The sequence below is a fragment of the Cyclospora cayetanensis genome, unplaced genomic scaffold, assembly GCF_002999335.1.
Source record: "Cyclospora cayetanensis isolate NF1_C8 unplaced genomic scaffold, CcayRef3 CcayRef3_contig_174, whole genome shotgun sequence".
In the NCBI taxonomy this organism is placed as follows: Eukaryota; Apicomplexa; class Conoidasida; order Eucoccidiorida; family Eimeriidae; genus Cyclospora; species Cyclospora cayetanensis.
In genome coordinates, this window is record NW_020312119.1 from 32725 (window position 1) to 58508 (window position 25784).

Here is a 25784-nt window from a genome sequence, read left to right on the forward strand (position 1 = left end):
GAGCAAAAACAAGGCAGAGACAGCGACAAACCTGATCTAAAGGAAACAAACACTCTCAGTGCGACGCCTAGACATGACTTTAGAGTAGAGAACCACTGGAGGAGACACAAAGAAATAGTACGATGAGGAAGCAAAAAGATGAAGGAAGCATTATCCCAGGAGGAGACAGCGGAAGGTACACTATACATCATGACGACGAGCATGAAGTGGAAATATTGGCTACTTGCACATGGGTGAGTTTTCTGTTTAGGTGTTTACTTCTTCGGCAAACTTCCTAGCGGTATCTCTCAGCTTTTCTTGGCCTGCAAGGAATGCAACAACAGCGATGCAATAGTGACAAGCATACCTCTAGCGATTCATGATTGTGTAGGTGTCGGCATTCATACCTCGAAACGGTAAATGCACGCTCATGAAGATGGGGTATCTGTGCGAGGGCTTTACATGGGCTCAGGGCGGTGAAAAGCTCAAGAGGGCCCTCTTCCTCATTAGAAGCAGGAGCTTTAGGATGCGGAGGGGACGGCGAAGCCGAAGGAAATGAAGAAGAGGGTCTAGTGAAACAGCGGCGGCTTTGTGATGGAAGGTTAGACGAGACAGAGGACGAAAGGGCCTTGGGCAAGTTGCGACTAGGCGAAAAGGGCATCAGCTTGCAATAGTCTAGAGCCGATGCTGCATTCGCTGCAAGGCTGAAAAAACAAAAGATAGAAGCGCATGGAAAGTATGCAGAGTAGAAAATCAGACACAAGCCAAGAGAACAAACCGAAAAAGCCAGTCAGCAATATGTGGTTGATCACATTGAACAACTGGATAAGAATACCAGTTGCTATCTTCAGGAAGTAATATTCTTACCCGGGGCCACATCGGACCGCAAACGCTGATGAGTTAGAGACACGGCGGCGCAGGGCCATTGCGAAAGTCTGCTGAAAAGTTTGCGGCATATTGGCGTACGGCATAGGTAAGTAAAGCATTCGGCACCGAGAGCCAGGCACGTGGCTGCGCTTGTGAACGGCCTGCTATTGTATGTGCGATAATTTCTCTAGAGGTGGCAGTAAGATTCTGTCGTCACACGGGGTGTTGACCCGGCACAGCGCAAGTGGCCCTGAACAGGTTCCTTCCACAAACAGTCGAACCAAATAGAGAAGAATACCAGGGAAAGTAATCTTAAATAAAATGGGTTGTAGCCATATCAGCCATACAAGAAGGCATGAATAACAACATGGAGCGGAGGTGGCACGGGAAAAGAAAACAGCAGAAACACATCTCACGGAAATGAAATAGGACTAGACTGGGTGATGATGCAGCATGAAAGCAGCCAGTGCACCTTAACAATCATGGAATCCTAAAAATATGGGGGGCAGCAAACATCAGAGCCCGGGAATAACTAAAAAATAAGGCGGACTCGAGGGCCCCTAGCACTGAGAGGGCGCACGGGGGCCCAAGCCATTCGTACATTACGAATTTGTTCGAGGGGGGAGGGGGGCAATAAGATTACTGCCGCGGTTTAGGTCGAATTTGTGGTGTAATCACATTCTGTTACACAATGTAATTGCATTTGTTCATTCCGTTTTGATCGAAATTCCGGTGTGCAGCACCGAGAAGTGGTCGTTGTTTCCTGATCTCTAGCTGCTCAGCCGTTGCCAAATGCTTTAATTCTCTTTGGTTCCTCAATAACTTCCTATGGAACATATATTTTATGTGTTTGAAACATATGTACCTACTAGATCGTTTATGTCCTATAACAGGTATCCAGGGGTAGCAGCAATTCCATGAGTAGAGATGTTATGCCTAGTGAACGGCTAATGCTTCAACTGTCTCACATTTAGCATATTAATAGTGGGATGTGATATACAGGATGGAGCATGCTGGTACTAGTGCACAGATACAGCTTGCTGACCAGTCTCCTTGAGGCCCACCGTATGTGTGACCGAACATAACAGGTAAAGCTAACAACCCGCCGGGCATTTTATTAGCCCACGCTAGTCGACTTCATATTAACAGAGGTATTAATTAGCAAAGAAAGTAGTGTAACAGCACAAGCACACTGTTGGCTGTTTTCTGCGCCATGGCTACCAACAATCTAACCGATGTGTTGGCAAGTCTTATGAGTGACCACAGAAAGTTTCTAGACGAAAGCCATACATTTTTCAAGTCTACTTTGCACAAACGAGGCAATCGGCCTCTCTGCACCATGGTAAGGTTACACTCAAAGTGATCAAAAGCAAATATACTTATGAAACAAATCGTATTTGCCTTCCTTCAATTTTTGTAGTTTCCCGCTTAAGAAATTAGAATTAGTCTCCGTTGTACCCTCCTTGGCTGCTTTCTTCGCGTTTGTTCATTGAGGGGATAGTTTGAAAAGGAGAACGGCAAGTCAAATGACCTAATAAAAGAAGAATTACGTTGCTGCAAGAGCTTCATCTAGTAGCATGTGTTGCCCTATTATGTAATTTACCTCCATGGGGCAAAGAGTGGTAAGAGCTGTTTATTTTGCTTCTACAACTAAAGATGTGATTGCGCATTTGTTTTACGATAAACTTAAGCAAACTGAAATCTTAGTATATGGAGGTATTTCAAGGGTTCATGTCGAAGTTGAGCGATAGCAGGTAATCAGCAGGTAGCAGAACCCAATGACCAAAAGCTTTCCGACTTCAAGATTCCATGTTGAGATGCACTCTTAATACAATAACTTAGAGTAGCATTTTTCATTGTTTCTAATGGAAGAAGAACGTTCTAGAGGAGGTCATTATACACGGACTCTATCCTCTGCCGTGAGCTGACGCCAAACGCGAAACTTAGTGGATAAGCAGTTACTAAGCAAGATGGTAAAGCAGGCAAAAGAAAGATTGAGCACTAAGCTCTAATCGGCCACACAGGCGCTACATGTCAAAGACTAAACACAAGAGCAAAACAAGTTTGCCTTGCAGAAAAGTGGCGCGGGCGGTGATTTTCTCTGGCGATTGTCAGGGTCTTAGGTATTCTGCCTTACCAGCCTTGCGACTTTCTGCGGGTAGTTAGGCATTTCGTGTTGCCTTTTTGTTAAGCCCATGCGCTATTTGTAGCCTTTTTTGCAGAGTTTTTAATCATCTTGCAGAGTAATTCCCTAGACGATGCAACTAAACTCGCACTCAATACACATGAGCGCGCTACAACACGCCTTTTCGTGCTTTCTTCGCCCGAGAACATTTTATTTTGCTGTCCCCTGGAGCATGAATAACGTTTGGATTCGAATCGTAGGCACAGATTGTCGCGTGAAGCTTCATATATAGGTCGACCCTAATGTCAGTGCCTACTCCAATGAAGGATGGTCCATCTCAGATGTGTGTCTGTTATTGATTTAGTGCCGTATTCTTATCTAAACTGTACAGACGCTTTACAATTAAGCATAATTCCGGGTTTCAGTTGTATACATGCGAAAATTTTGCTGACTCTGCTTCGCCTGTTCACCATGGCCTAACAGTGCTAGAGGCAGCTGGAGCACTTGTATCGAGACATAAGCTCAACAGCTCCATTTTAAAAATGCTGGCGCCAGCATTCTAGTGTACTAATGATATTAATTGTAATTATACAGTGTGAGAATGCCTCTAAAGCTCAGGAACTGAGTAATATGGAGTCGCTATTTGCGCTGGGTAGGGCGCGGTCTAGCAGTTTTCCTGCCGGCTCCTTTACCCACTACGGCTCACTAATGGACCCTTTATCCTTCCTCCTACACAAGCTGCAGATTCTTGAGTGAGTAATATCACTTTCTGCTTTAATTGAAGGATAACGAGACAAAATGGGCAGATGGTGACACCTCACGGAAACAGCTAGTGACTCCCTGTCCAGCGCTGCGGCATTCTCTGTAGCTTCCGTTAAAAAGTGTTTTAGTCCACTTTTTCACTAAAATTTGCATTCTCTCAGCATTCGCTCTCTGTAATTGTATTCCGTTTGAGACGACATAGTACTGCGGCTAAATTTGACGTAGTAAGGTCTTGGACCTATGGTTACCTTGTGCCGTTCTTCTGATGTGTCTATGACGACCGTTTTCTCTCAGTCACAAAGAGCACCTAATTTTTATAGCTCTTCTCGTGTCAAACTAATGCATTTCTGATCCAGGATGCAGCCAAGCTCCTGGTGCACACACGCGGAACACGCTGACCAAAGCCGGAATGAACCGGTGTAATATACTTTTTTTCTTGCCTTTTCTCAGATTCCATTTAATGTCATGGTCATGGCACCCTTTGGAAGAGCTTTGGCCTACGCTTCTCTCCACCTTCTCCCCCGTAAGGTTTCGTCACCCTGTTCGCATCTGCCTCTACCTGTATGCGGGAAACCTCCATCAGAAATATGTGGATTCATTGGGGCTGGAAGCCCCTTTATATAGTGATCGTCGCTGCTGTCAATATTTGCTCCCATGCAGACTGTGCAACCGCAATTTCAACCGGTGGAGAACCAGTACTTGAGCCCGTGCGCTTAGTGACTTCTGACAGCTTTGACGAACTCTTCGGGGGGACGACGGTGAAGGCAACGGGTTTAGGAAGCTGCGACAAGTACACAATTCAGGTTGGTCCTTCCAGCGAGATTTATGAAGACGTAAGACTGTCAGCCTCAAGTTCGGTGCGGGTCGTTATGGACAAAAGAGCAGGAATTATTGTAGAGTACACGGATGACGATATTATGGTAGTACAAACTGGAGACATTGGAAAGGATATTGAGGCCGGACCATTCATGCACTTCGTTACAAAGGGAAATGTGAGCCATCTTTTCTTATGTCGCCACTGCCCATCTAAAAGCCTTAAGTGATGTATCCGTAACTCCTAAAGGAAGCTCGGAAGGAAGGAGCACTAATGACACCAACTTAAATTTCTTGTACTCAAGTAGTGATTCTCGTCCTTTAGTGGATCATGGGAAAAGAATGAATCACTAGCGTAAACTCTGTAGCTTCTGACACCTTTATCCTGTGTATTTTCCCGTTTCGCTCAGGACCGATTTATCATTCAGTCGTATTTTCAGGATTCATCATCTGACTTGAGCCCTAGTATGGGCCGCCCTCATCTGGTTTACTTTGAGGGGAATGTTGCTGGGAAGTCTTTGGAATGGCCGGGATGTTTCGAAAACAGTGGCTGCTCAGCAGTGTGTAAGAGCGGCCAACTACAAGACGCAGAGACATCTGTTTAGTAGTTTGAAGACGGCTGATACCAACTAGGTCTGGCTGTAACCCGTCAATCTGCAGCAGGCCCTTGACGACCAAGTAGAGTGAACAGTAGTCCACTGTATTTTTTGCCGCTACTGTTGCGGAAGGGGAATCAAAAGGTTTTAGCCTCGGTTTGCCTGGAGTACAACGCCGGTTGAGCCTGCACCTCTCAGCTATGTTGACGCATTCCGTCACGGCATGTTGATGTCAATGCCTTCCGAATTGCCAAGTTTGCTTATTAAGACTGTACATCTCTTAATGGCCCAGCGAGGTGGCCGCTCGGGTTCAATACTTGATGGCTGATTATCGCCACCGACTATGGTACACTCAAAACAAAATCTCCTGATCGCTTTTTCTCCTGAGAAGCTTCAAGAATTCACGAAGATGCTTCGACTCGTACACAGGGAGTGTGTCCTGAGAACGGTATAGCAGCGATTTTCTTTGGTTATAGATTCGCCGTTTGTTCTTCGTGGGGCTTACCGAGTTAATCGAATTGCACCACAAAACATCTGAAGCAGCCTTTGACCAGAACATTACTGCCGCGCATGAAGCCGCGCTAGCAGCTTCTTGAAATATCTGAAGTCCATTCGTTTAAAAGGCCCCCTGTGTAGACCATTAGGAAGTTCCTTACTGCCAGTACAATTGTGGACATGGCAAACGTCACCATTACCACAACCGGTATAGAATCGAGTGCCTTTTCTCCCTATAGAACACTGGCCTGGCCAAGAGTGGGAGAGCATGAATTCTGTGCAATAATTTACGGTGTGATTGAATATGGGAGCAAGTTCAAGAGCAATCCAAGTCAGCATCGCAACAAAGAGGCTCTGAAAAAAATCATGTCGTAGTAAAGCATGGCGAATCATACCGAAGAATAATTACCATTGTAGAATAAAAAGCAATTTGGAAGGCAGGGCTATGACATCCTCGTTATAAGCCATTTATTCCTTTGACATGAAAAGTTTTATCCACCTTAGTAATTCCTGGATAGGATAGCGCCGTGCAGAATAGTGATCATCCACTTCTCCCTGAGTTAGGTCCTATTTCATGTTGATTAGTGCAGGTGAGTGACCCTCGATTAAAACAAGTAGGCTTACAAGGTAACCAGCAAGCGCCCCTTCGAGAAATCCACCAGTCGAGCCATCAAGTTTAACTGGTAGTAGCTGGTTGTTGAACAAGACTGCAGTGCGATTTATCTGCGTAACTTCTCTGTGATATTCATGTCAGCAGGTTAGTTACGGCAGTCATTGAAATGAGCGAAAAGCCGTTGAAGATAGGTTGCCAGCGTGTCCGTGTGGGGCGCCAGGGAGCTTTCAGCGTTAATCATTTGCATAAATGTAGCAGGTAGGCGGCACGCGGGTGAAAAGAAAGCTGAAATGGGATAGGAAGCTAAATAATGATAGGACAAGAATCAACGAATTTACTCGCAGCTCCAAGAGGTCCCCACTCTTTTGATACTTCAGCACCAACAGCCAACAGGTAGTCGCATCTGGGATTTCTACGCCCGTTGCGCGGAAGTTTTTCGAACCTAGAAAACGTAGATGTGACTTGTGAACAAGGCAGAAGAGTATAGAGCACTCTTACCATTTCTTCACACAACGGGTTGCGAGGAACTTGGTGAACATGATAGCTGGATAATGTAATGCAATCGCATAAAAACAAGGAAATGCATATGTATTACCACTCTCAAATTGGAGAATGAACGTAACACAGACAATAAGGCAAGCTAGACCTTGTCCAGGGGTTCGTGTGAATGACGTCATAATGCCCATATATGTTTCACCATGAGAGTCAACGGTCAAAGGCTCCGGCACAGGTCTTCCCATAGTTAGCAGAGATGCACAAATCCAAATGTTCCACACTAACGTCACACCAACGCCAGCACTTGTCATTATGACGTATGTTAGCAGGTCAGGCATTTCCTCCAGAGCTTGCGCTCCAATCAACATGAATTGTTGGGACCTGTACAGTATCCTGCATATAAGTAAGTCGAACGAGAAAGCGGGCATGGCCTAAATGCACCTGGCGTAAGTTTTGGGGAATATAACCGGGATTGCCCCCGTTAGGAAAGATATTGTCCCCTAAAATACACAGGAAGTGTGTATGCTCACGCTGTATTCGTAAAATTGTTCTCACCAGAATGGTTGACAGCAGCAGCAAAGAAATCCCCGGGGGGAGAACCCGAGGTGTAAAGGTGTGATACAACGTCAAGAGAGCGGTCAAAATCGAGAGGAAACAAGGCGAAAATGAGGACGCTAGCAGAACGCTTCTCCCGGCCTTCTTGTTGAGCGTTGCCTTCATTCCCACAATGGCTAGCACTATGTTTATGAAAACAGTGGCGAAAAGGACCTCTGTGGCTTTAAATATATCCTGAACAATGCTATGCAGAAAAGGGCGCTTTGCCTGCAGAGCTGTCAAAATCTCTCGAGACTTTAAACGCCCCTGAAAACAGTATTGCCCCGACACCTGGTTTAAAATTAGTTAAATCTGTTCCAGTCCAGAAGAATGAGTGAGTATGCCATACCAACTCTGAGCTGGTAACAGGATGCATTGTTATTCCTCCTAGCCCATCTGGAATGTTGATTGTCCTCGTTGATTCGGCTAATCACGAGTTTGACCGGCTTACAAAAATTTAAATGCTCAGAAAAATGCTTCTAACCTTTTGGACATGACTCCACGCAGATGCCATTAGTCGGATTGTGTGGATCCGGATAGTAGAGGTACTGCCTTTCCTCACCAACCTCCTGAGACCCACAAAAATCAGCTGAAAACACAAGCAATGAGCAAACCCGTTTCTATTATTGTACCACTATGGCGAACCGTTTAGGTCATATGGTGCAAGATGCTTCAAGTTCCCGCTGTAGCAAGCGGCCGCATTCAGCAGGAACGTGATAAACGACAGGCACCCCGTTACTAAGGTCAGAATTCCATCAGAATGCCACCGTTTCACTGATTTTTCTTCTTTGGAAGACTTTCGTAGCTGTTCCGGGTATTGGACCATGATCCAATGCAGAAAAATTTTGACAGAAGCTGGTTTGATTTGAGTGCTCGCCTTAAGCTACAATTCCCAATGCGAGGAAGCCCAATGAGCGAATGTAGCAGTGGAAAAGATAACGAATCTGGACATGGAGTGTTGGCACTGTCTGCTTCATTAGTGCGGTAGCCCTTTTAGGAGCAATTCCAGGAAGATATGCATCGTGCATAGTATCGACACCCGAAATCATTCACTTGAAGTGTTAAGTCATTTAACGCTACCATAACCCCATATGAAGCTTATATTGCCCATGTTGTTGGAGATATTAAGCGCATTCGCTGTTTTAGACATAGTCGTGGTTTGCGTGCAATGCCGTTACGAATGGCAGCGCGCTGTATATTCATGCATGAACACTATTGTATCGGAAGCCGTCGGGATCAGGCTTCTAGGCAAACTTTTCTTTTCTGCATTATTCTGTAGTAAGATTAGCCATGGGAGGCACCTATTCTTTGGGAAATATAGTTGGTCAGGCGAAAACCAAGCCGTGAATACCACTGTACTACAAATCAAAGGAGTTCGTTAGATCCTATATTCTACTATCGCACACCAATCCAACAAGGAATACAGATTTTGACTTACTGTGTGGTCTGAAAGTACTCAAGCGTCCAACTCGCTGGCACATGCATTTTTCGCGTTCAGCGAACGGCGCCTGCCCCAAACAATAATTGATATTCGAGGGCCTACACTGCTGCTTGGCTCGGCTGGGACACCGTGGGTGAATGTTTTATTGACAAGAGAGTTAAACGCAAAAATTGAGCCAGATTTTTGAGGGAAGCAGAACTTTATTCCACTCTTGACATGGGCAAATTCCAAAGAGCGTTGGCCACCGAACGATGCTCCCACGGTGAAATCTTCTGCCTGCAAGTGCAAGCGCAAGCATTGATCATGGCTCGCTGGGCACATGCGCTAATCGCTAAGGTCACTAAGTGACTGGTTCATGACCTTCGCCCATGAAGAGCCCGATAAAGGGGTTATACCTGAAGGTGCAACATACTTGTTGTCTTTCAGAGGAATATGCATGAGAATCATGATGATGCGGCTTCCAGTGAGAACCATCAGGATAAATGTTCATTCGAGTCGCGTAGATGTCTAAATCGAAATAATTGGAAAGGCGCTGCACCACCTTCTGAAATGTGGGAAATCCTTCAGGGTTTTCGTGTTTTAGATGCCTTGACCAACGGCACAAGCCGGCATCAGGTAAAGTCACACTAGTGTCCCTCATCTCGGCAGGTGTCGGGTCTGCCTCTTTAGATGCTGCATCATGCAAAAGTGTTTGATCCCTGGTGGACACAAAAAAAGACACAAACCCTCACTTGCAGGCACAGCCGCATTTACTGCGGAGTGAACAAACCTAACCAGGCCCTAAGGACATGACTCACTTCGCGTAATCAGAAAGTTCCTTGAGAAGCGAGCTAAAAAGGGCTTCGCTTTCATGTGGCTTGAAGAATTCAGGAATGCAAATGCTCCCGCCAGTGAGGGCTTTCTGGACACCCGGATATAACATATTACGCATTTGATTCTCACCCCATCGAAAGCCCACTGCAAATGCTCTGAGAGTCTAGCCAACGGCATACGGCTTTGCACATAAGAAACTCCCTGCCGCTTTGGTAACAATTAAGCAAAGAGTTTTTGACGCAGCACTGAGGCTCCCTAAGATGGTGAATCATAGTGTCTGGAAGATCATTTACACATGAAAACGAGGGCTTACCATGAAATCGTCATGGGTCGTTCCATCGCACATCGCGAACTGGCTTCTGACAAGGGAATTATGGGCACTGGCATAGCATGACACTCGCTGCTCTCCGGCGCTTCTCAAGGAACCGGAAAATGTGAAGCCTGCAAGACTTGCGTTGGGCGACGTCTGTATCGTGCTAAGTTCCTTATTGGCTTGTTCTTCTGGCCTGGCGTTGCCTCCTTCCTTTTGAATTATAGTACATGACCGTTTGTCTTTGCGCCACCTGCCCTTCATCGTGCCTTACAGGGAGGAGATAGTCCAAAATTATACCAGGATGGTGATCCGGACCCTTAAATTCCTGATTTTGATGTTGCACTAACTGCTTTCATGTTTTGCACGGGGAAAAGCTTGCGCATGACAGTGCTCGCCCTCACGTGAAATGGGGGAAAACATACTGAATGTTTACATGGCATGAAAAAAACAACCTCTTCGAGACATATACACCTAGTCGTACAAAGTACTGTGAGCAAAGCTTATTGCTAAGCTAAAAGTACGTCCATACTGTGTCTAGTGTTATTCAGCAAATACCAGCCTAGCCGTCTGATGGACCTGCATGCAGAGTCGCAGCCCAGACAAGCGTAGTCTGCATATCGCCCGTAAAGCACCATTGCTGCAAACACTCGTTCTCAGTTTTAACAGACGATTTTGTGTTTCTGCACTGCTATTGCTGTAACTCGGTCCTTGGTACGAGGAAGCTAGAATAGCAGCAAGGCAGTTGTCGTGTCCCCGCCTTCACCCACACCGTTTTAGAACAAAGGCATCTAACCTTCAGCCACACATAGTAAAAGTACATAATCCACCAGTAAAGCTTTATGGGATGCGTGATAACAGCTACGTAGCCATAAAATATGACAGGTTATTCCCTTCCGCTCGAGCAATTATTAAATAGTCCCAACAGTGTAGCACAGTCCAAAGGGGCAGAAATGACGGAATTTAAATTGCTCTCCTCTATCCGCTCTTCAGTTCAATCCTTGCACTTCATAATACAATGCTGTATAGGCTGAGTTGCACTGAAAGACTAATGGAAAAACGTTGCCGCGATAAGGCCTTCGCTTTACGGTTCGTGAGCTCATCGCAACTTGCCGCTACAGAAAAAGTATCAGCATTCGTGAGTTTCAAGTTCGGTTTGTTTGTCAGATGAAATAGCAACTGTGGGTACTTTACCAAATGGCTAGGCGTATCAAACCTGAGAAGACCTGGAACGGCTTTACACATTCCTTGCAGCCGGCACAGGAAGCCAGAGAAGCGAACAAAGGTTGCAGAGTACTGGTGACTAGCTCTTGGAACCAGGAAACGAGTGATGCTTCTTGTATCACATACTGGATATAAAAGCTTTTGCTATCCTCACACCAACTCGGTCGAAGTCGGCCTCTAGCAGAAAAGAGTTAGCTGGGACTAAGTTTGCCAAAAATAGCTGTCATCTGACTTTATCTCCTGAGCAGGACATTGTATGCTACTTAATGAATAAGATGCCGTTTATACTCAGTATGTATATGGCACAGCTGTCCAACTCAGCCAAGTAACGGACTACATAACTGTGCATTATTTTACTTCACAAACTTACGGAGATTTCTGAATGTACTGCCTCTTTCTCTGCCGCAGCACCTCCAGAACCAGGCCTTCAGACTAAATGGATAAGTCTTGGCTAGGGCTCGTTCGCGAACCTTGATATGCCATCCTCGAATCCTTGACAGGGAGCGCAATATGCTAACGCATGTTAAGCGGGTCAAGAATTTTAAAGCAGTCATTCCCAACCCTGGGAATATGTAAAGCGGGAGTCCTGAAAATATTCGTGTGGGTTGAAAGTATTGGGACGACACAGCCATTGAACTAACCCACGGGCTGTTAACATTCCAGGAAGCTCGGAAAATGCCCTTTTTACCGCTTATCTTCATGAGGGGTAAAATACTGCTTGTGCTATGCACCTAATAATCTAAGGTTTCTTGCTACTCGAAGCAGATGCATTCAGCGCCTTCAGTGCCCGATGGCGGGCGATTTTACCCTAAGTGCCAAAAGCAGCCAGGTAGGCTGCGTCAGTTTGTTTCCATGCGGATAGAATGTTGAGCCAGCACTTTGTTAGCATAGTAGACAGCCGAGACTCAATTTTCCGTCTGCTTTATTGCCCTTGGGGTTAACACGAGTTGGACCTGTGACTGTAACTCAGTGTTGCCAGCAACGCGAGTGTCATGCATGGACTAGGCGCACAACAAAAAAAGACACAGCACGAATCATTCACAAATAATTATAGGGAATTGAGGTGCTGGGAAGAACAAAAGCCATGAAAATTGGAGGAAAAATTGACTCCTGTAACGCCATACATCCAGTGATACATACAGATGATCTTCCTGAAACTTTCGTCACCTACAGCTACCCTCTCTAACGGGTGTAGTCGCAGTTCTCCTCCACGTTGCCTGCGTCCCTTGCATGATCTCCCGAGCTGTTCCATCAGACTTTTCCTTTAAAATGTATGCTTTATCCCGCGACGCGGTATCGCAGAATTTGTGATAACCACGACAGCGCCAAGTTGTAGTGTGTCTTACTGGTCAACAAACAAGCTGTGCGGTGTCGCGGGCATCCCTTACTCCATTCTGTGGGTGTATATCTCAATTTAAGAGCAGCCAACACTTTGAGACAGTTGTCTATGTCAAGGGCTCCAGCCTGTGAACCCCCTTGAGCATGCGCGTCGAGGCTGTCGCCCTTTTGTCCGCGGGGTAGAGAATCGCCGTAGCCACCGCGCATACTACACAGTGCTTGATTGCCCCACTGTTGAGGACTGACCTTTGCATCCATCAAAGCAGTGGTCTCCTGGTAAATCGAAGAAGAAATTAGCTCCGCTCCCTGAGTGCAGTTTGCCTGCTTCCTATTCAGCCACCTCAGAGCCTCCGGCGTGGAAATACCAGGACAAAGGGTCTCAAGAAGGGCGCTGTTGCGAACTCTCTGCTCGAATTCCTCGGAAAGTCTATCTTTGTGTCCTGGTCCGTCTGCCGCAGAGGGCCGCAAAAAGATACTTGAGTTATCCCCTTGAGGGGCCTTAGTAGCTGCGGAGACATAAGCACCACCTAGGCCCAGCTGCAGGCAAACGTTGAGGCTGCTAGCTGGTCCTGCAGAAGAGACTGTTACGGGAACAGCGCGCCAACGCGCAGCCAAAGCCTCCAGGAGCCTTTCTAGGCTTTCTTCTAGCTGCGATATTCCAGAGGTCGCTTCTTTTGAGATCGGAGAAGCTGTCCCAAGGTGATAGTTGTCGCTGTGGTCAGCCTTCTCATCAGTGCGGCCCGTCGTGCTCTCGAGACACTCGTCCACACACTCATAGAGTCTAGCTGCAACTCCATGTTGATCTCGAGCAGGCATCAAAGTGGGCATTCGCGAGGGTGATCCTTGTGGACGGGACTTGACAGACCCCGTGTGTGGTGCTCTTAGGGCGCAGAGCAGCGCTTGCGCGTCTGCAGCAACAAGGCTAAGTTCGTTCGCTTGTAATAGCTGGAGTCTCTGCTGCAGGGCCTCTACACTCAGCTGACACACTTCACAAAGGAGTTGCATTGCTACTTTCTCCTTTTCTTCAGACACAATCATTCCCTCTGCGCCTTCGCCCTTGACAGCCTCGCAAGGGGGACCGCCCCTCCTCTGAGACTCCTCCAGGGATGTTCCTCCAAAGTGCCTTGTGGTGTCTTGTGGAGGAAGGTTTTTGCTCTCTGCTTCCGTTCGAGCCGCGTCATCCCGATCCCGGGCGCCGGTACGACTCTGCCTCAAGAGGCCCTGCAAGCGGGGGTGAGCAAGGGCTTTAAAGGTGAGGGTCGCAGCATGCAGCAACGTAGGTGTTGCGGAGGTAACAAGACGACTACTAAAGCAGTTAAGGATGGCCTCCATGGAGCTCTTGTCCACTCCCCACGGTTCCAGGGGAGTCCCACACGGCTTTTGCAGGTCAGCCCTTGGATAATCCCCACCCTTCGGGCCAGAAAGGGAAGTCCTGAGGCTGTCAAGCTCAACTGTTGCTTGGTATCCCCGCTGACACGGCATACCACGGTTTTTTGGGGGAGGCGTGTGAAGGTGCCCTCGAGATTCCTTTTGCGGTTGAAAAGCTGCACCCCGTTTTACGTGCAAGAGCCTCGTTGCAGCAATTGCCTGCCCTACATCCTGACAATAGGGCAACAGCTCGAGGTGCAACAGAGAGACCGCATCCTCTACACTGACGAAAACCAGGGGCCATCGACAGCTCCTTTCCAGTACTAGTCCCCTAACCTGACGCAGAATCTGTAGGGGCCCCAGGTCACCAGCGAGGGACCCCGCCCTTCTCTCTCCACCATTGTGGGCTAAAGAATCTTCCTGAGGAACCCTCCAGCCCGCTGTGTTGCTCGCGACGTGGGAAACAAAGGGGCTCAGCACGCCATAGAGGCACAGCTCACGGAGATGCAAATCCATTGCTGGAGAGTCCCTCACCATACACAGCCACGAGTCCTCTGAAGAAGGTCCCCCTTCTTCTGTCACGCCTCCTGATTTCAAGGCTCCTCCCGCCAGCTGGTGCTGCAGCCTCACGCGCACTCGGTGTCGGGCATCTCTCAACAAGACCCCTTGCACCTCCGCGATGGCCTCAACTAAGGCAGAATTATTGCTGCTGCTGCTATTCTCTACACTGCTTCTGCGAAGGGTCACTGTTGCCGATCCAGAAAGGGAAGCTCCCCATGCCCCTGCACTCGCTTTGAGCTTCACAAGTTCCAGCATCCCCAAAGCCCTTAAGCAGAAGGAAAGAGGCAGGCCTTCCTGCCCCAGGCGTCGCAGCCCCGGCAGCGCTATGACCAACAGACTAAGGGGAAGCGCAGGAAATGCAAGGGCCACAGCCTCAAGCAGAGACACGGAATCTCGCACCGAGAGAGACTTCTCTGTCTCCTCAGCAGCACCCGTTTTCGTTCCCCCCGTTTTAAGAAGCGGTTCTCCTTTCCCGCACTGATGGGCCCTTTCTGTTTGCCCTAGGGAAGCGCCACTGGAGTCCTCAGTGAGGGTATTGTGTGCTTCTTCTTGAGGGCCCCATGAACCCGGAGTGGTCTCTTTTGCGGTTTCCGTGGATCCGCATCCCCGCTCTTCATGTCGCGGCAGAGAGAAGCTGCGAAGGCTGCTGGCGGTGAGATGCGGCCTCCCTGGCAGAGACATTGTCTGAGAGGCCCCGGTGCGCATTCTCTGCGGCTCGCCAGAGCAGCCTTCGGGCAGCGGTGGACCGCTGCGAGGCCTATGCTCTCTTTGCAAATGAGACAGACTGGCGTTCAGCGCTTCCCAGAAGGCCGGGAGGGACACTGGGAGCTGCGCAGCAGAGATGGCTGCTGAAAAGAGGGTGTGGAGCTCTACGGGCAGCGAGCGGTCAGCTGCTCGGTGAGCGAGTGCTCCTAGCAGAAGCAGCAGCAGGGGGCGACAGAAGAAGGAGGAGGAACGTGAAGCCTCCAGCGCCAAGACAAGGTCTTCAGGAGAGCTCCGGTGGGTTCTGTGACGCACAGCTCCCACCCAGCCCCCGATCAAGGGAGCGCAGCTGCTACCTACCGATCCCAAGGCCTTCATTGCACGGCTCAGGAGCCGGAAGCTCCAGTCGCTGCTTGCCGCTGTTGCTGCGACTTGGTCAGTTGCTGCCTGTGGGTGTCTCCACGTGGGGAGGTTTGGGGCGGAATTGCCCGTCACTTTTTCCCTACGAGGCCCTCCGCAGTTGGCAGCCCGCTGTGGGGTCCAGCCGCTCTCGCGTGTCGTTTTGAGACTGCTACACGCCGTCGCCGTCGCCATCGCCGCATGCAGCGCATAGGGATACGGGGGGCTTCCCCAGTACCCTGCAGCGGGGGTCCTTTGGGGCCCCCTCGGTATCACCAGCTGTGGAGGGCTGCCCCCAGGGGCTGAAACATCGACAGCTCCGGGGAGTGTAGCAGCGAGAAAGGCACCAAATGCGCCAAATAGGGGCTCACTGCGGAAGCCCAACGCCGTCAGGCCTTCCAAAATGCTTACGACTACGGCGGGAGGCGGCAGCAGGGGCCCTCCCAGGCTTTTGGGGTCTGCTATCGGGGGAAGCTCGAAGATGCGGCGAGAGTCTTTTTCCCTTGAGGATTTAGAGCTGCTGCTGTATTTGGCCCTTGAGGCACAAGGCACTGCGACCAGCAGCAGCTCCGCTCTCAGGACCGTGGCTGCAGTCAGCAGCAGAGGAGGATAGGGCAGCTGTACTGCAGCAAAGGCCTTCAGCAGCAGTGCAAGCGTGTGGAGGTGCTGCAAGGCTTCTTCTCTAGGCAAGGCTTCGAGGTCCTTAGTGCGCGAGCGGCTGCTACGGTGTCTGAGCACGGGGCCGAAGCTGTCAATAAACTTCAAGGTCATGCGGGTGTCTTGCAACTTAAAGACTTTGAGAAGGGCATGAAGGGCCCTTGCTGCATCGACTAGCCGCACGTCTCCCCACTTAGTGAGCAGAGTGTGAGAGCAAGCACAGAGTACAGGCAGCACATTGAGTCCCGCAAGGGCATAGCCGTGAAGCACCAGCGCCGCCTCCGTTGCGGAAAAGTGAGGGCCCCGCCGCAGGCAGGCTGCATGCAGCTCTTGCCAGAGCGTCGCGTTCCCCCTGTGACTGCGTGCCGCTTCCACGACGGCAACTGCCAGTTCCGTTGATTTCAGAGCAGAGACGCGGCCCATTGGACGCCGAGGCGGCAGATGCTGCAGCTCCGGGGGTGGATTCTTACGGGTGAAAGGAGCAGGAGCCACGCTGACTTGCGTGAATAGAGCCGGGGGGGACGGAGGAGGTGACAGGAATAGAGGACTTGGACTGTACTTGGGTTGAAAGGAAACTGGTGCTGTCGCTGCCTCTAATGTGGCATTTGTCGAAGGTAGCAGGCCCCCATGAGTCAACTCCTCAAGCCGCCTCGCTCGTCTCCGTGCCTCCTGCTGCAAATGCCACGCTCCAATCGCCTTGACTGTTTTACGCCGAGTCGAGAAGGCTCGAGCGCCACAAATCCATGAGTCCCTAAGGCACCTGGAGGGCCTTTGGGAATCCCAGAAGCCCTTGATGAGGCCCTTGGGGACCTCACCCACGCCAAAAGAGACCGGTACAGATGTCAAGGGGCCCAGAGGCTCTGATGCTGCCGCGTAGGAGGGCAGAATTCTGCCACCGAGGTACTGGGGAGGGGCAGAAGAGAGCGCGCCAAGGCCCCCAACAGGAAGCGCAGTGAGACACCGCAGCGCCATCTCCCACTCACACGTATTAAGAGGAGTCACTGAATGAATGGCAATAGGTGGAGGTAGAGCTAGCCGGGATCCCCCTTAGCATAGATACCAGGGACCCGGGGGCCCCCTTAGGGGCCCCTCTGCCATGGAAGGCAACGGAGGAAGAGCCCCGGAATGTCAAGGCTTCAAGGAACAGTGGACCCCAATGCACTGCGCGTTCCACTTATGCTATAAAGGGACTTGGGGAGGAAGAGGAGGAGCCGTTACTTCTAAGTCGCAGCCTTCGCTCATCAGGGAATCGATTGAACGGGGCCCAGGTGAAAGGGACGATAAAACATACGGCACGCGAGATGCACTCATGCGATCTCGGACTGGTAGGGGAAAACCAAAAACAATAGTGAAGGTCAATGGTGGTCAGACGAAGCAGACACAGAAGAACACAGGGCCAGCACTGGGCTTGCATGTCACAGGAGACACAGGGGGGCCCCCCGTAGCAACACGGGGAGCCCCCGCCTCTGGCGATGTCCCACAACATATTCTCTCTATCGAGAAATTATGGGATGCCTTAATGCACTCGCTAGAAAAAGCGAGAATATCTATGGGTTCTTCTTCCAAAGTTGTAGTTGGAGCACCCCTTCTGAAGGCGTTTCTCTTCCTTCCCTAGACGTCTTGTCGGAAAACGCCTCCTTCGAGCCGAGGGCGTTGGTCTGCCTTGCATCAAAACCCATAGCTTCCCCATGTTGTAGTCTCCTGGCCTAGCTCGTAGACTCTCAGCGTGCCTGTACCCGGCCAGCGCACACTTGGGCTCTACAAAAAGTTGAAGTGAAGAGTAATGTTGAGCTAGACCTACTCTGCAACGATCAGAATATAAGGACGGCCAAACCAATTGTCAAGATGGCTTACTGTTTGCCTGCCCGCTAGCTGCGATGTGCAACAGGCTGCGGATGCTTAGATAGCTCACACAGTGTCCCAACGCCCACTTGAGTCTTCTCTTTCCTCGCATGCAGAAATTCAATGGAGAAACTCCAGGCAGACGGGGGGACGGAGCTCTTCGAGAGGCACTCAAGAACTGCTTACGGTGTTCTTTGGACTTAGCGCTGAGTGTCTCCCCCAAGGGATTGCCCTGTTAGAGCGCTACATTGTCACACAGACAAATTTCTCGCAGCCCAATTGGATCCTGCGGATTATTCAACAGCACTTTATGTTGCCGAGCAGTTCAGAAGGCTCGAGAAACAGATCTTTAGTGAAAGTTCTAGCCAAGAGTAATATTGCCACAGTAATCGCGAAAGGGCTAACCAATTAGTGGGGAAACTTTAGAGGCGCAAAAAGCGGGCTGCGCTCCACTTGAGAAAGAAATCCAAAAGACAGTAGATGGAAACGAAAATGGCGTGGCGGGACATAAAAGTTGTTTGAAACCACCAACAACCACATGCCTCGCCATGAGCCATCTGCCCACCAGTTCTTTCCAGAAAGCCACCACGCTCTGAGCATCTGTCTTTTAACGTATATGGGTTTTGTTATCCGCAGTGTCTATATATTTGGTGGGTTATGAAGTCTATTTGCTGCTCAAGGACGCAACGTTGCAGGAGGAAGATCTCGGCCAGTGAGCAAATTGAGTCAGCATGCAGCTTCTAGAGAATGCTATGTCACAATTGAGGGAGGGTCCTGAAGATGTGAATCGTGTTTTCTTAGCCTCAGATGGCCCTAGTCAATATCTTTGCTTCGAAGAATAGTACCGGGCCAGTTCACACTGCAACCTTCGCAGAGATAGATGCTAATGAAGCTTTCCGAGGCCCTTAAATACTGCATACGAGATCGCGAGGAGAACAAGCGGTAGCTACCCTGGACATCTGTGCCACCCTTTAAACAGAAATACACCACTGAGATTTTAAAGGATGAGTGTTCTACATAGACGTTGAAAATGTCCCTGAAACCACTTTCCAGCATGTATCCATACAAAATGTAGCAAACCAACTTCAAGTTTGCTCTCGGCAGCTTTTTGGCAGATGAAATCCCTCTAGTGTATGCTTTTAGCTAACAGGGAGCTGACCCCCCAAAGAGTGTTAGTACAAGTGCATCGCTTTATGCACTAGAAGATCAAAAGACTTTCGCCTGGCTAAGATTACTCGGGAAAAAATATTCCCCCTTACTTTGTCAAACAGTTTTAACTTAGTATTGATGGATATTCCCTTTTTTTTCCAGTCAAGCTTAACTCTGATGTGGTAAAATGGTTTCAAAAGATTAGAGCCTCACCGGAGAGCTATGCAATTAGCCATGCTCTTGTTTTTTCTTGCGCCGCCTCACCACTGCATAATATATATCCAGCAGATTCGGGCCCTGTAGCAAGTGATGGTATCAACCTAGCATAGATAGAACAGGGAACGTCGCAGTGAACACGCCACTGGAATGATGTGTGTAATTAGCGGCTTCACTCTTCATAGGTTGAGCCACAACTATCGTATGTCTTCCATAATCAGGCATGAGACGAAAAGCATCATAAACACTTCACCTCTGATCCATGGTTTAATTTGATGCTGGAAACAAGAGCTCGAATGCCTGATTACCACGTGATCATCGGACTTCACATATCTGCCGAGCCTCATGCATTCGGGCACGAGACGCTAATATAAGTAAATTCTGATATTCTAGGCGTTACAAAGGCATCTTATGCACCTCCAGTACGAAGATAGCAAATGAATTTCCCCCCCAAATCCTCGTGCCCGAAGCAAAAGCAAAATAACAGGTAAGCCACTGTAAGACGGGACAAACCTTGTTCCAGAAGCGCAATCGCCAAAGCTTAGGGGTTGCCAGGATTTAGCTGGTGAAGCAGCCCCCGCAGCTTGTGGCTCTGGGCAAGGTGACTGGAGTTGCGCTGAACCGTCCAATTTTATCAAGCATTCAGCGTGGGTCATCGTTACAGGAAATTCATTAAGAAAGAGCGGATATCGAACTCTTTGCTAATTACGCTCAGGTTGATCCCCCTTACCCCAAGCCTTCAGGGGTTGCAGGTTTCTGATGAAAACAGGGTGGCTATAGTAGCTGCTTTCTGTCGGCAGCTCAAGCAGTCGAACAACGATTTGTTCAGCAAAACGCGCACAGTATTGATGGAATGTTCTCTGTTGGGTTGGCCAGCCTGAGCCTGTAACATAAAATCTGTGCCTCTTCAAACTCCCAAATCATGGTTCAAATATTGGCAATTCTGGTGAAATCTCGCGCATACCATAGCTCGCTAACCCTGTTATCACCCCACTAGTTGCCTGATTACACAGCATGAACTACGAAAGGCTACCGTCTTCACGGTGCAGCATCATAGAACACAGTAGGCAATACTCTTATCCATTTTGCCAGAATGTGTGAGTGGATCGTTGGACAGGGCTCCACACCCGCAAACCTTTTGCTAACGTGATCTCTGATCGTTAGTAGATGAACAAGTGCAGTTCAGAGAGTCTGAACAACCAAAAGTGCTACTGAAATTTGATAGGGTATTATGCGTCCCATTCCATCTGACGGTAAATAAGGCAAATAACAGCTTATTCGACTCCTTGACTTCATTGGCCCTTCAAGACAAGAAAGGACGCTACGGCGAGACCCCTAATGGTGCATATAGCCCATGGTGAGCAGAATTGCATGGAGATGGATGTATCTCCAGAAGGACTTTGGTCCGGGTGGATTGAGTACTGCTGGCCCTTTCGTCTCGATGTGTTCGTAACAGAAGGGGATGCGCCCATAAGCCTGCGGGGGGACTGAGGACTTTAATCACTCTCCCTGCCACGAACTATGCCCGAACAGTGTGCAATGTGCTGGCAAAAAGTAGCTTCCCGCCCCTTGCTATTTTCCTTCCACCCCTCACCCCAACGCTAGTCTGTGTTCTCCATTCCGAACGTCCTGCGGGATGAGAGAGTCCGATCTACTCGCCACTCGCACGTCTATTCTTGTCCGTCTCTCTTTCCAAGATGTGTGCGGAAAACTGTGTTTTTCATCTTGTGGATATTGAAAAATGAGTTATGGGAGCCCCAGGGGCCCCCAGTGCGAGGCCGGCCAAGTGGCGGCGGCGGGCCGCAAGTGCCTTGCTACCCAAAGAGGGTCTCTACGCAGAGTTGAGCGGCTTTAGGGAGCTTCTCTGCTCTTAGATAACTTGAATGGCAGTGGCAGACTGACTCGCGCATGCCTGAAGAGAGGGAGCAGCGGATTTGATCCCGTCTTTGCGAGCGGCAGAGCGTTGATGCCCCGTATTTCCTGCAGGGGGGGAACATTTATCGTCCTTTGCGGCCCTTCCGAGGAAGGATTCTCCCCAGGTACTGCCACCACGTTCTCTTTAATTGCTCGGCGGCACTGCCCTAACCAGGCCACCGCCTCCCTTCAACGGGCATTTGCGGAGGGCCCCAGTGGAGGGGCCCCAGTGCGAAGCACTGAGTCCCCAACTGCAAACCGTCTGACTTCCAGTCCCCGCAACACAGGCCTTGCAGAGGGTGAGCCCGTCGTGGGGGGCTTTTGCAGAGGGCGAAAGACCCTCATCACACACAGGGGCCCACGGGGCAGCTGCAACGGGCCTTCCCCACCCCTGTCGTGGTCGAAAGCCTGTGAGGCCCCTGCAGTCCCCATAGCCTCGTGCAGAGGAGCCCGCTGCACTGTGCTTCCTCGAAGATGTCTCAGCGCGATTTCTCGCTTACCGAGGCTTCCGAAGGTCCCGAGGGGGCCCCAGTCCATCAGGGGTACTCGCAAATCGTAGGCCCCCCTGGAGAGGACTCCCGACGGCAGCAACCCGGGGTCCTTGGTGCCCCCCCTGCATTTTCAGCGCAGGATGCACGGGGGGCCCCAGTGGGGGCGGGGATAGCCCCCGTCATGTTTATGGAGCAGGGATGCGGGGGGCCCCTTCAGTGGCACGATCCTGCAAGCAGCGGTGCGACTTCTCTTTGGGGTCAGCGGCTCCCGCACGCCCTGCTGCAGCAGCAGAGGGGGCCCCTTGTTCAGGGTTCTGCTTTGCCAGCCGACGACCCCACAAGGTTTGGAGGAGGAGGCCCCCTGATGCAGCGGGCTCTGCAGGCGAGTGGAGAGGGCCTTCCCTCAATGGGCCCCCCTCCTGCGGCCGAAGGGGAAACCGTGTCTCAGTGGGGTCACTCTGTAACTGCGCCTCCTTGGGGTGGGGGCCCTTCGGCGTCGAGTCCGCCTGCGTCGGCTTCCCCAGCATCCTCTGCCTTGGGCATGCTGGAAGGCCCTCCCCCGCAACAGCAAGCCCAGGCTCAGCAACCCCAGCAGTTCCTCACAGGAGACAGATCTCTTGGAGGGGGGCCTCCGGGAGCGCCTCCTGCGGCTTCCGTGCAGTTTGATGCGCAAGAAGAAAAGAGCCAACTCAAGTGTGTCCAGGGGGGCCGCTTTTACAAGAAGCCCTTGCAAGTCTCCCCTTTCTGTTTCGCGAAGGGGCAGCCATTGGCAGAGGAATACAGAGGCTCACCGGAGGCTGGATCCAATCCCGGAGGCGTGTATGCTGAAGGCCCTCAGCAGCAGTCACTGCCCTACCTGCCCCTGGAGGGAGGTCCCCTGCAGCACCCAGGAGGGGCAGCGCACATGATGCTGCCTTCCAGTCCGGACAGTCGGGTGTTTCGCGTGGGGGCCTCGGATCAGCTGGCTAGCGCAGAGGGGGCCCCCACGATGCCGTCTGAGAAGCTTTCCCAGCGCCTGCCCTCTGGAGCGGCGGCAAAGAGGGACTTGGCTGCCCCGGTGAGGCCCTCTCCACGCTTCGCAGCCGCTGCGCAGCAGCAACGCATGTTGCAGCAGCGGCACAATCAGCAGCAGCAGCAGGAGACTCCGCAGCTCCAAGATGCAGGCGTGTGGGCTGTTCCGGCGGCTTTGCAAGGCTGTGCGGGGGGCCCCCTGTTTGCGGCGGAGGGGCAGACGCATGCGGCTCCGTGGCCTTTCAAGAACGCAGCACCGCTGGGATATGGCGTGTCAACAGGCGGCCCTTGGTTGGGCTTCCCGACCATGCAGGGCCTCATGGCTGGAGCGATGGGGGCCCCTCAAGGGCCTCCTCCTCCCCTGCAGGGGACCAGTCCGCTCCTGTGGGGCCCCGGGCCGGCAGGCGTCTCGCAGCAGGCGGCGAGGGGGCTTCTTCGCCAGGGGTCTGTTGGACTACGCGAATTTGCACGGGGGCCTCCCGACTGTCTTCACTCTGCCGTGACAATGCAGCAGCACGCGCTGGTGGCGGTGAGGGCCTTCCTGTTGTCGTGCGAAGAACCGATTGCCCCCCCCTGGAAGCAGATCGCCTCGTGGATTCCCTGGCTCACTGGGCAACAGCAGGGCCCCCCCCATGCAGGATTCCAAAACATCCGGCGCACAGGACTCCTCAAACGTCAGGAGAGAGATGCGACGATGCCAGAAGCAGGTGAGACGGTGTCCAACAAGCCTACAGACGAAGGATCCAACGATCAGGGCCCTCAAGTAGAGAGAACCACCCTTGAAGCGACAGAGGAAATCGCTGCCGCTGCCGCTGCTGCACCCGTACCCTCAGCGGACGAAGAGCTCCTCAAATCGGAGCGCCGCAGGAAAAGGGGAGGGGCAACGCCCTCTCCTGTGCTGACAGCGAAGAAGGCGCTGAAAGCGCAGCGAACGGCTGCTGCGGGAGGCGATGCAACGACTTCAGCCCACGGTGAGCGAAGTTGCGTGCAGGCACAAGACAGAAGGGACTTGTTGGCTTCTTTATTCCGTAAGGTAGGGGTCTTTGAACAGGGGGCGAATTTCGTGTGCTGCGTCCTGCGTTCTTGCTTGCCGCAGAAATGTGTAAGGAGGACTTCCTACAGTCACTGATGCCTCTTCCGCTGCCCCTTACAGCGTTGCAGCAGAGTGACCTTTGCTTGGAGCTGCTGATGGCACTGGGGCGTCTCAGGCCGCAGTGGCGTCGCAGGGGGAACCGAGTGCCTTTCCAGCTTCATGTGGCGCGGTTGAGGCCCTCGCTGCTGCTCCCGACAACCCCTCCAAGCACCTCCGTGCTCGAGGCATACAGGACCATCCTGGGGCCCCTTGTTGCCCACTTGGGAGAACTGCCTTTCACGCATTTGGCCCCTGGAGAGGCGGACGAGGTTGTGCAGGAAGTGGAGCTCTTGAGGGGCCCGCAGTTTGTAGATTCGGTGCTTACGGAGCTTGACAACATCGGAATCGGAGGGCCCTTGGGGGTTACGCATTCTGCCCTAGAAGCAGAGGCTCTGGAAGCTGAAGCCATGAGGGACACAGGAGATCGCAGGCAGCAGTTGCTGGTGCAGCATCAACAGCAGCTGCAGCAGCAGAAGCAGCAACAGCAGCAATCCGAGGCGGCGCGTGCGCTGGAGGCCCCCGCGGACGGCTTGGGAAGGGATCCAGGGGATGCAGAGGTGCTACTGGCATACAACCCGGATCTGAAGACACTGCGTCAGTTGAATTACCTCGTGCCTGGCACGCGTGTGTATATCCATCTAGACGTGCTGGATGCCAAGTTGGCGGAGATGGGGTTGCCGCCTTTGCCTCCTCAGCCTTCAGGGGGCAGTGGTGAGGAGGCACCTCCTTCGGCGCGCGGGCCCCTCTCGAAGTTTGTGATCGTGGAGGCAGGAGAGCGTTATTTTACAGTGCCTTACGGGGAGTATCTGCCTTTAAAGCTGGTTAGTCCCCCGCATCACGTGTTGCACTTCCCAGTGGGGCGTGTAGTGCAGTTGCTGCAGGAGGGCCGTCTCTGCCTTCTTCGATTTACCGAGCGAGAGGCCTTGAAGCGTCGCCTGCCACTTTTGGGGGGATCGTCTGGCCCTCCGAATGATGCTGCCGTTGGAGGAGGTGGGGGCCTCTTCGGGTTCAAGTCACAGAGAGGCTCAAAGCCTGCTTGCTGCCCTGCGCCTTTGGGGATCGAGAAGATCTGCAAATGCAAGTGCAATCACCGTCGCCAGGAGCTGTATGGTCAGCTGAAGCAGCGTCTGCGGACGGACAGGAAAGCCTGTTTGGCAGCGATGAAGGACTGCCCAGACCTAAATCATGTGGCCTTCGCTTTACCTTCCGCCCGGACGTACCAGCTCGAAGTGTTGTCCTATCTCTTTGGTGTAGATCCATGGCACTATGCGAAGAATCGGCATGAGGCGCCACCCAAGGCCGAGATTCCCAACATCATAAGGCGCTACAAGGAGCTGGTTACAAGCAGGGAGTACGAGCAAGCCTTTAAGAATTGGCTAGAGGAACAAGCCAGAGAGAAGTGTCTCCAGCAGATCACCGCGGATATCACGGCCATAGGGCTTAATCTTAAGGAAGGCGACGGCAGCTGCCTTTCCACAGCCGCGAATCCCGCTCAGCAAGACCCCAGAGTCCAAGCCAGCATCTCTCAGCTCACACCCAACACTCCTATCTGTGTACGAGTAAAGGCCTTGTTAGGCCTCCCCTCGGGGAACGAGCAGCACCTCAGGGGCGTGGTACGGCGCGTGCAGATGCTGCCTAGAGGTCGAGCCATTAGTATCTCTATTAATAATAGGAAAGAAGAGTTTGTGCTGCTCCCAGAGGACGTAGAGACCCTAGTAGCACATGATGATCTAAGGCTCGTTAGGATGCGCTCCAGGCAATGGTTTGCCTATGAGGCTCATGGCCCTAACACAGGGGCCTCGAATATTACGGATGCCCAGTGGCTGAGCTCTACACAAGAAGAAAGCTGGAAGGGGGATGTTCAGTCTGCGGGTTGA

At 51.4% G+C, this 25784-nt stretch overlaps 3 protein-coding genes and 1 pseudogene across 3 annotated transcripts; 1 reads left to right on the plus strand and 3 right to left on the minus strand.

Annotated features, from left to right (window-relative positions):
• Positions 1-5494: 5494 nt before the first annotated feature.
• LOC113147276 lies at positions 5495-8165 on the minus strand. The gene is given in 14 exon segments (XM_026337290.1): positions 5495-5581; positions 5648-5743; positions 5799-5870; positions 5929-5991; positions 6137-6204; positions 6237-6344; positions 6589-6692; positions 6749-6794; positions 6846-7126; positions 7187-7245; positions 7301-7630; positions 7689-7765; positions 7824-7928; positions 7985-8165. Coding segments are annotated over 14 exon segments (1677 nt in total).
• A 630-nt stretch (positions 8166-8795) lies between these two features.
• LOC34617273 lies at positions 8796-10050 on the minus strand (annotated as a pseudogene).
• Positions 10051-12405: 2355 nt separating this feature from the next.
• Positions 12406-17124, minus strand: LOC34617274. The gene has a single exon (XM_022730649.1). It carries the CDS (start codon positions 17122-17124, stop codon positions 12406-12408), a length of 4719 nt encoding a protein of 1572 aa, XP_022586950.1.
• A 4827-nt stretch (positions 17125-21951) lies between these two features.
• Positions 21952-25784, plus strand: LOC34617275. The gene is made up of 3 exons (XM_026337291.1): positions 21952-22579; positions 22958-23746; positions 23872-25784. The coding sequence occupies exons 1-3, from the start codon at positions 21952-21954 to the stop codon at positions 25782-25784; spliced, it is 3330 nt and encodes a 1109-aa protein (XP_026193076.1).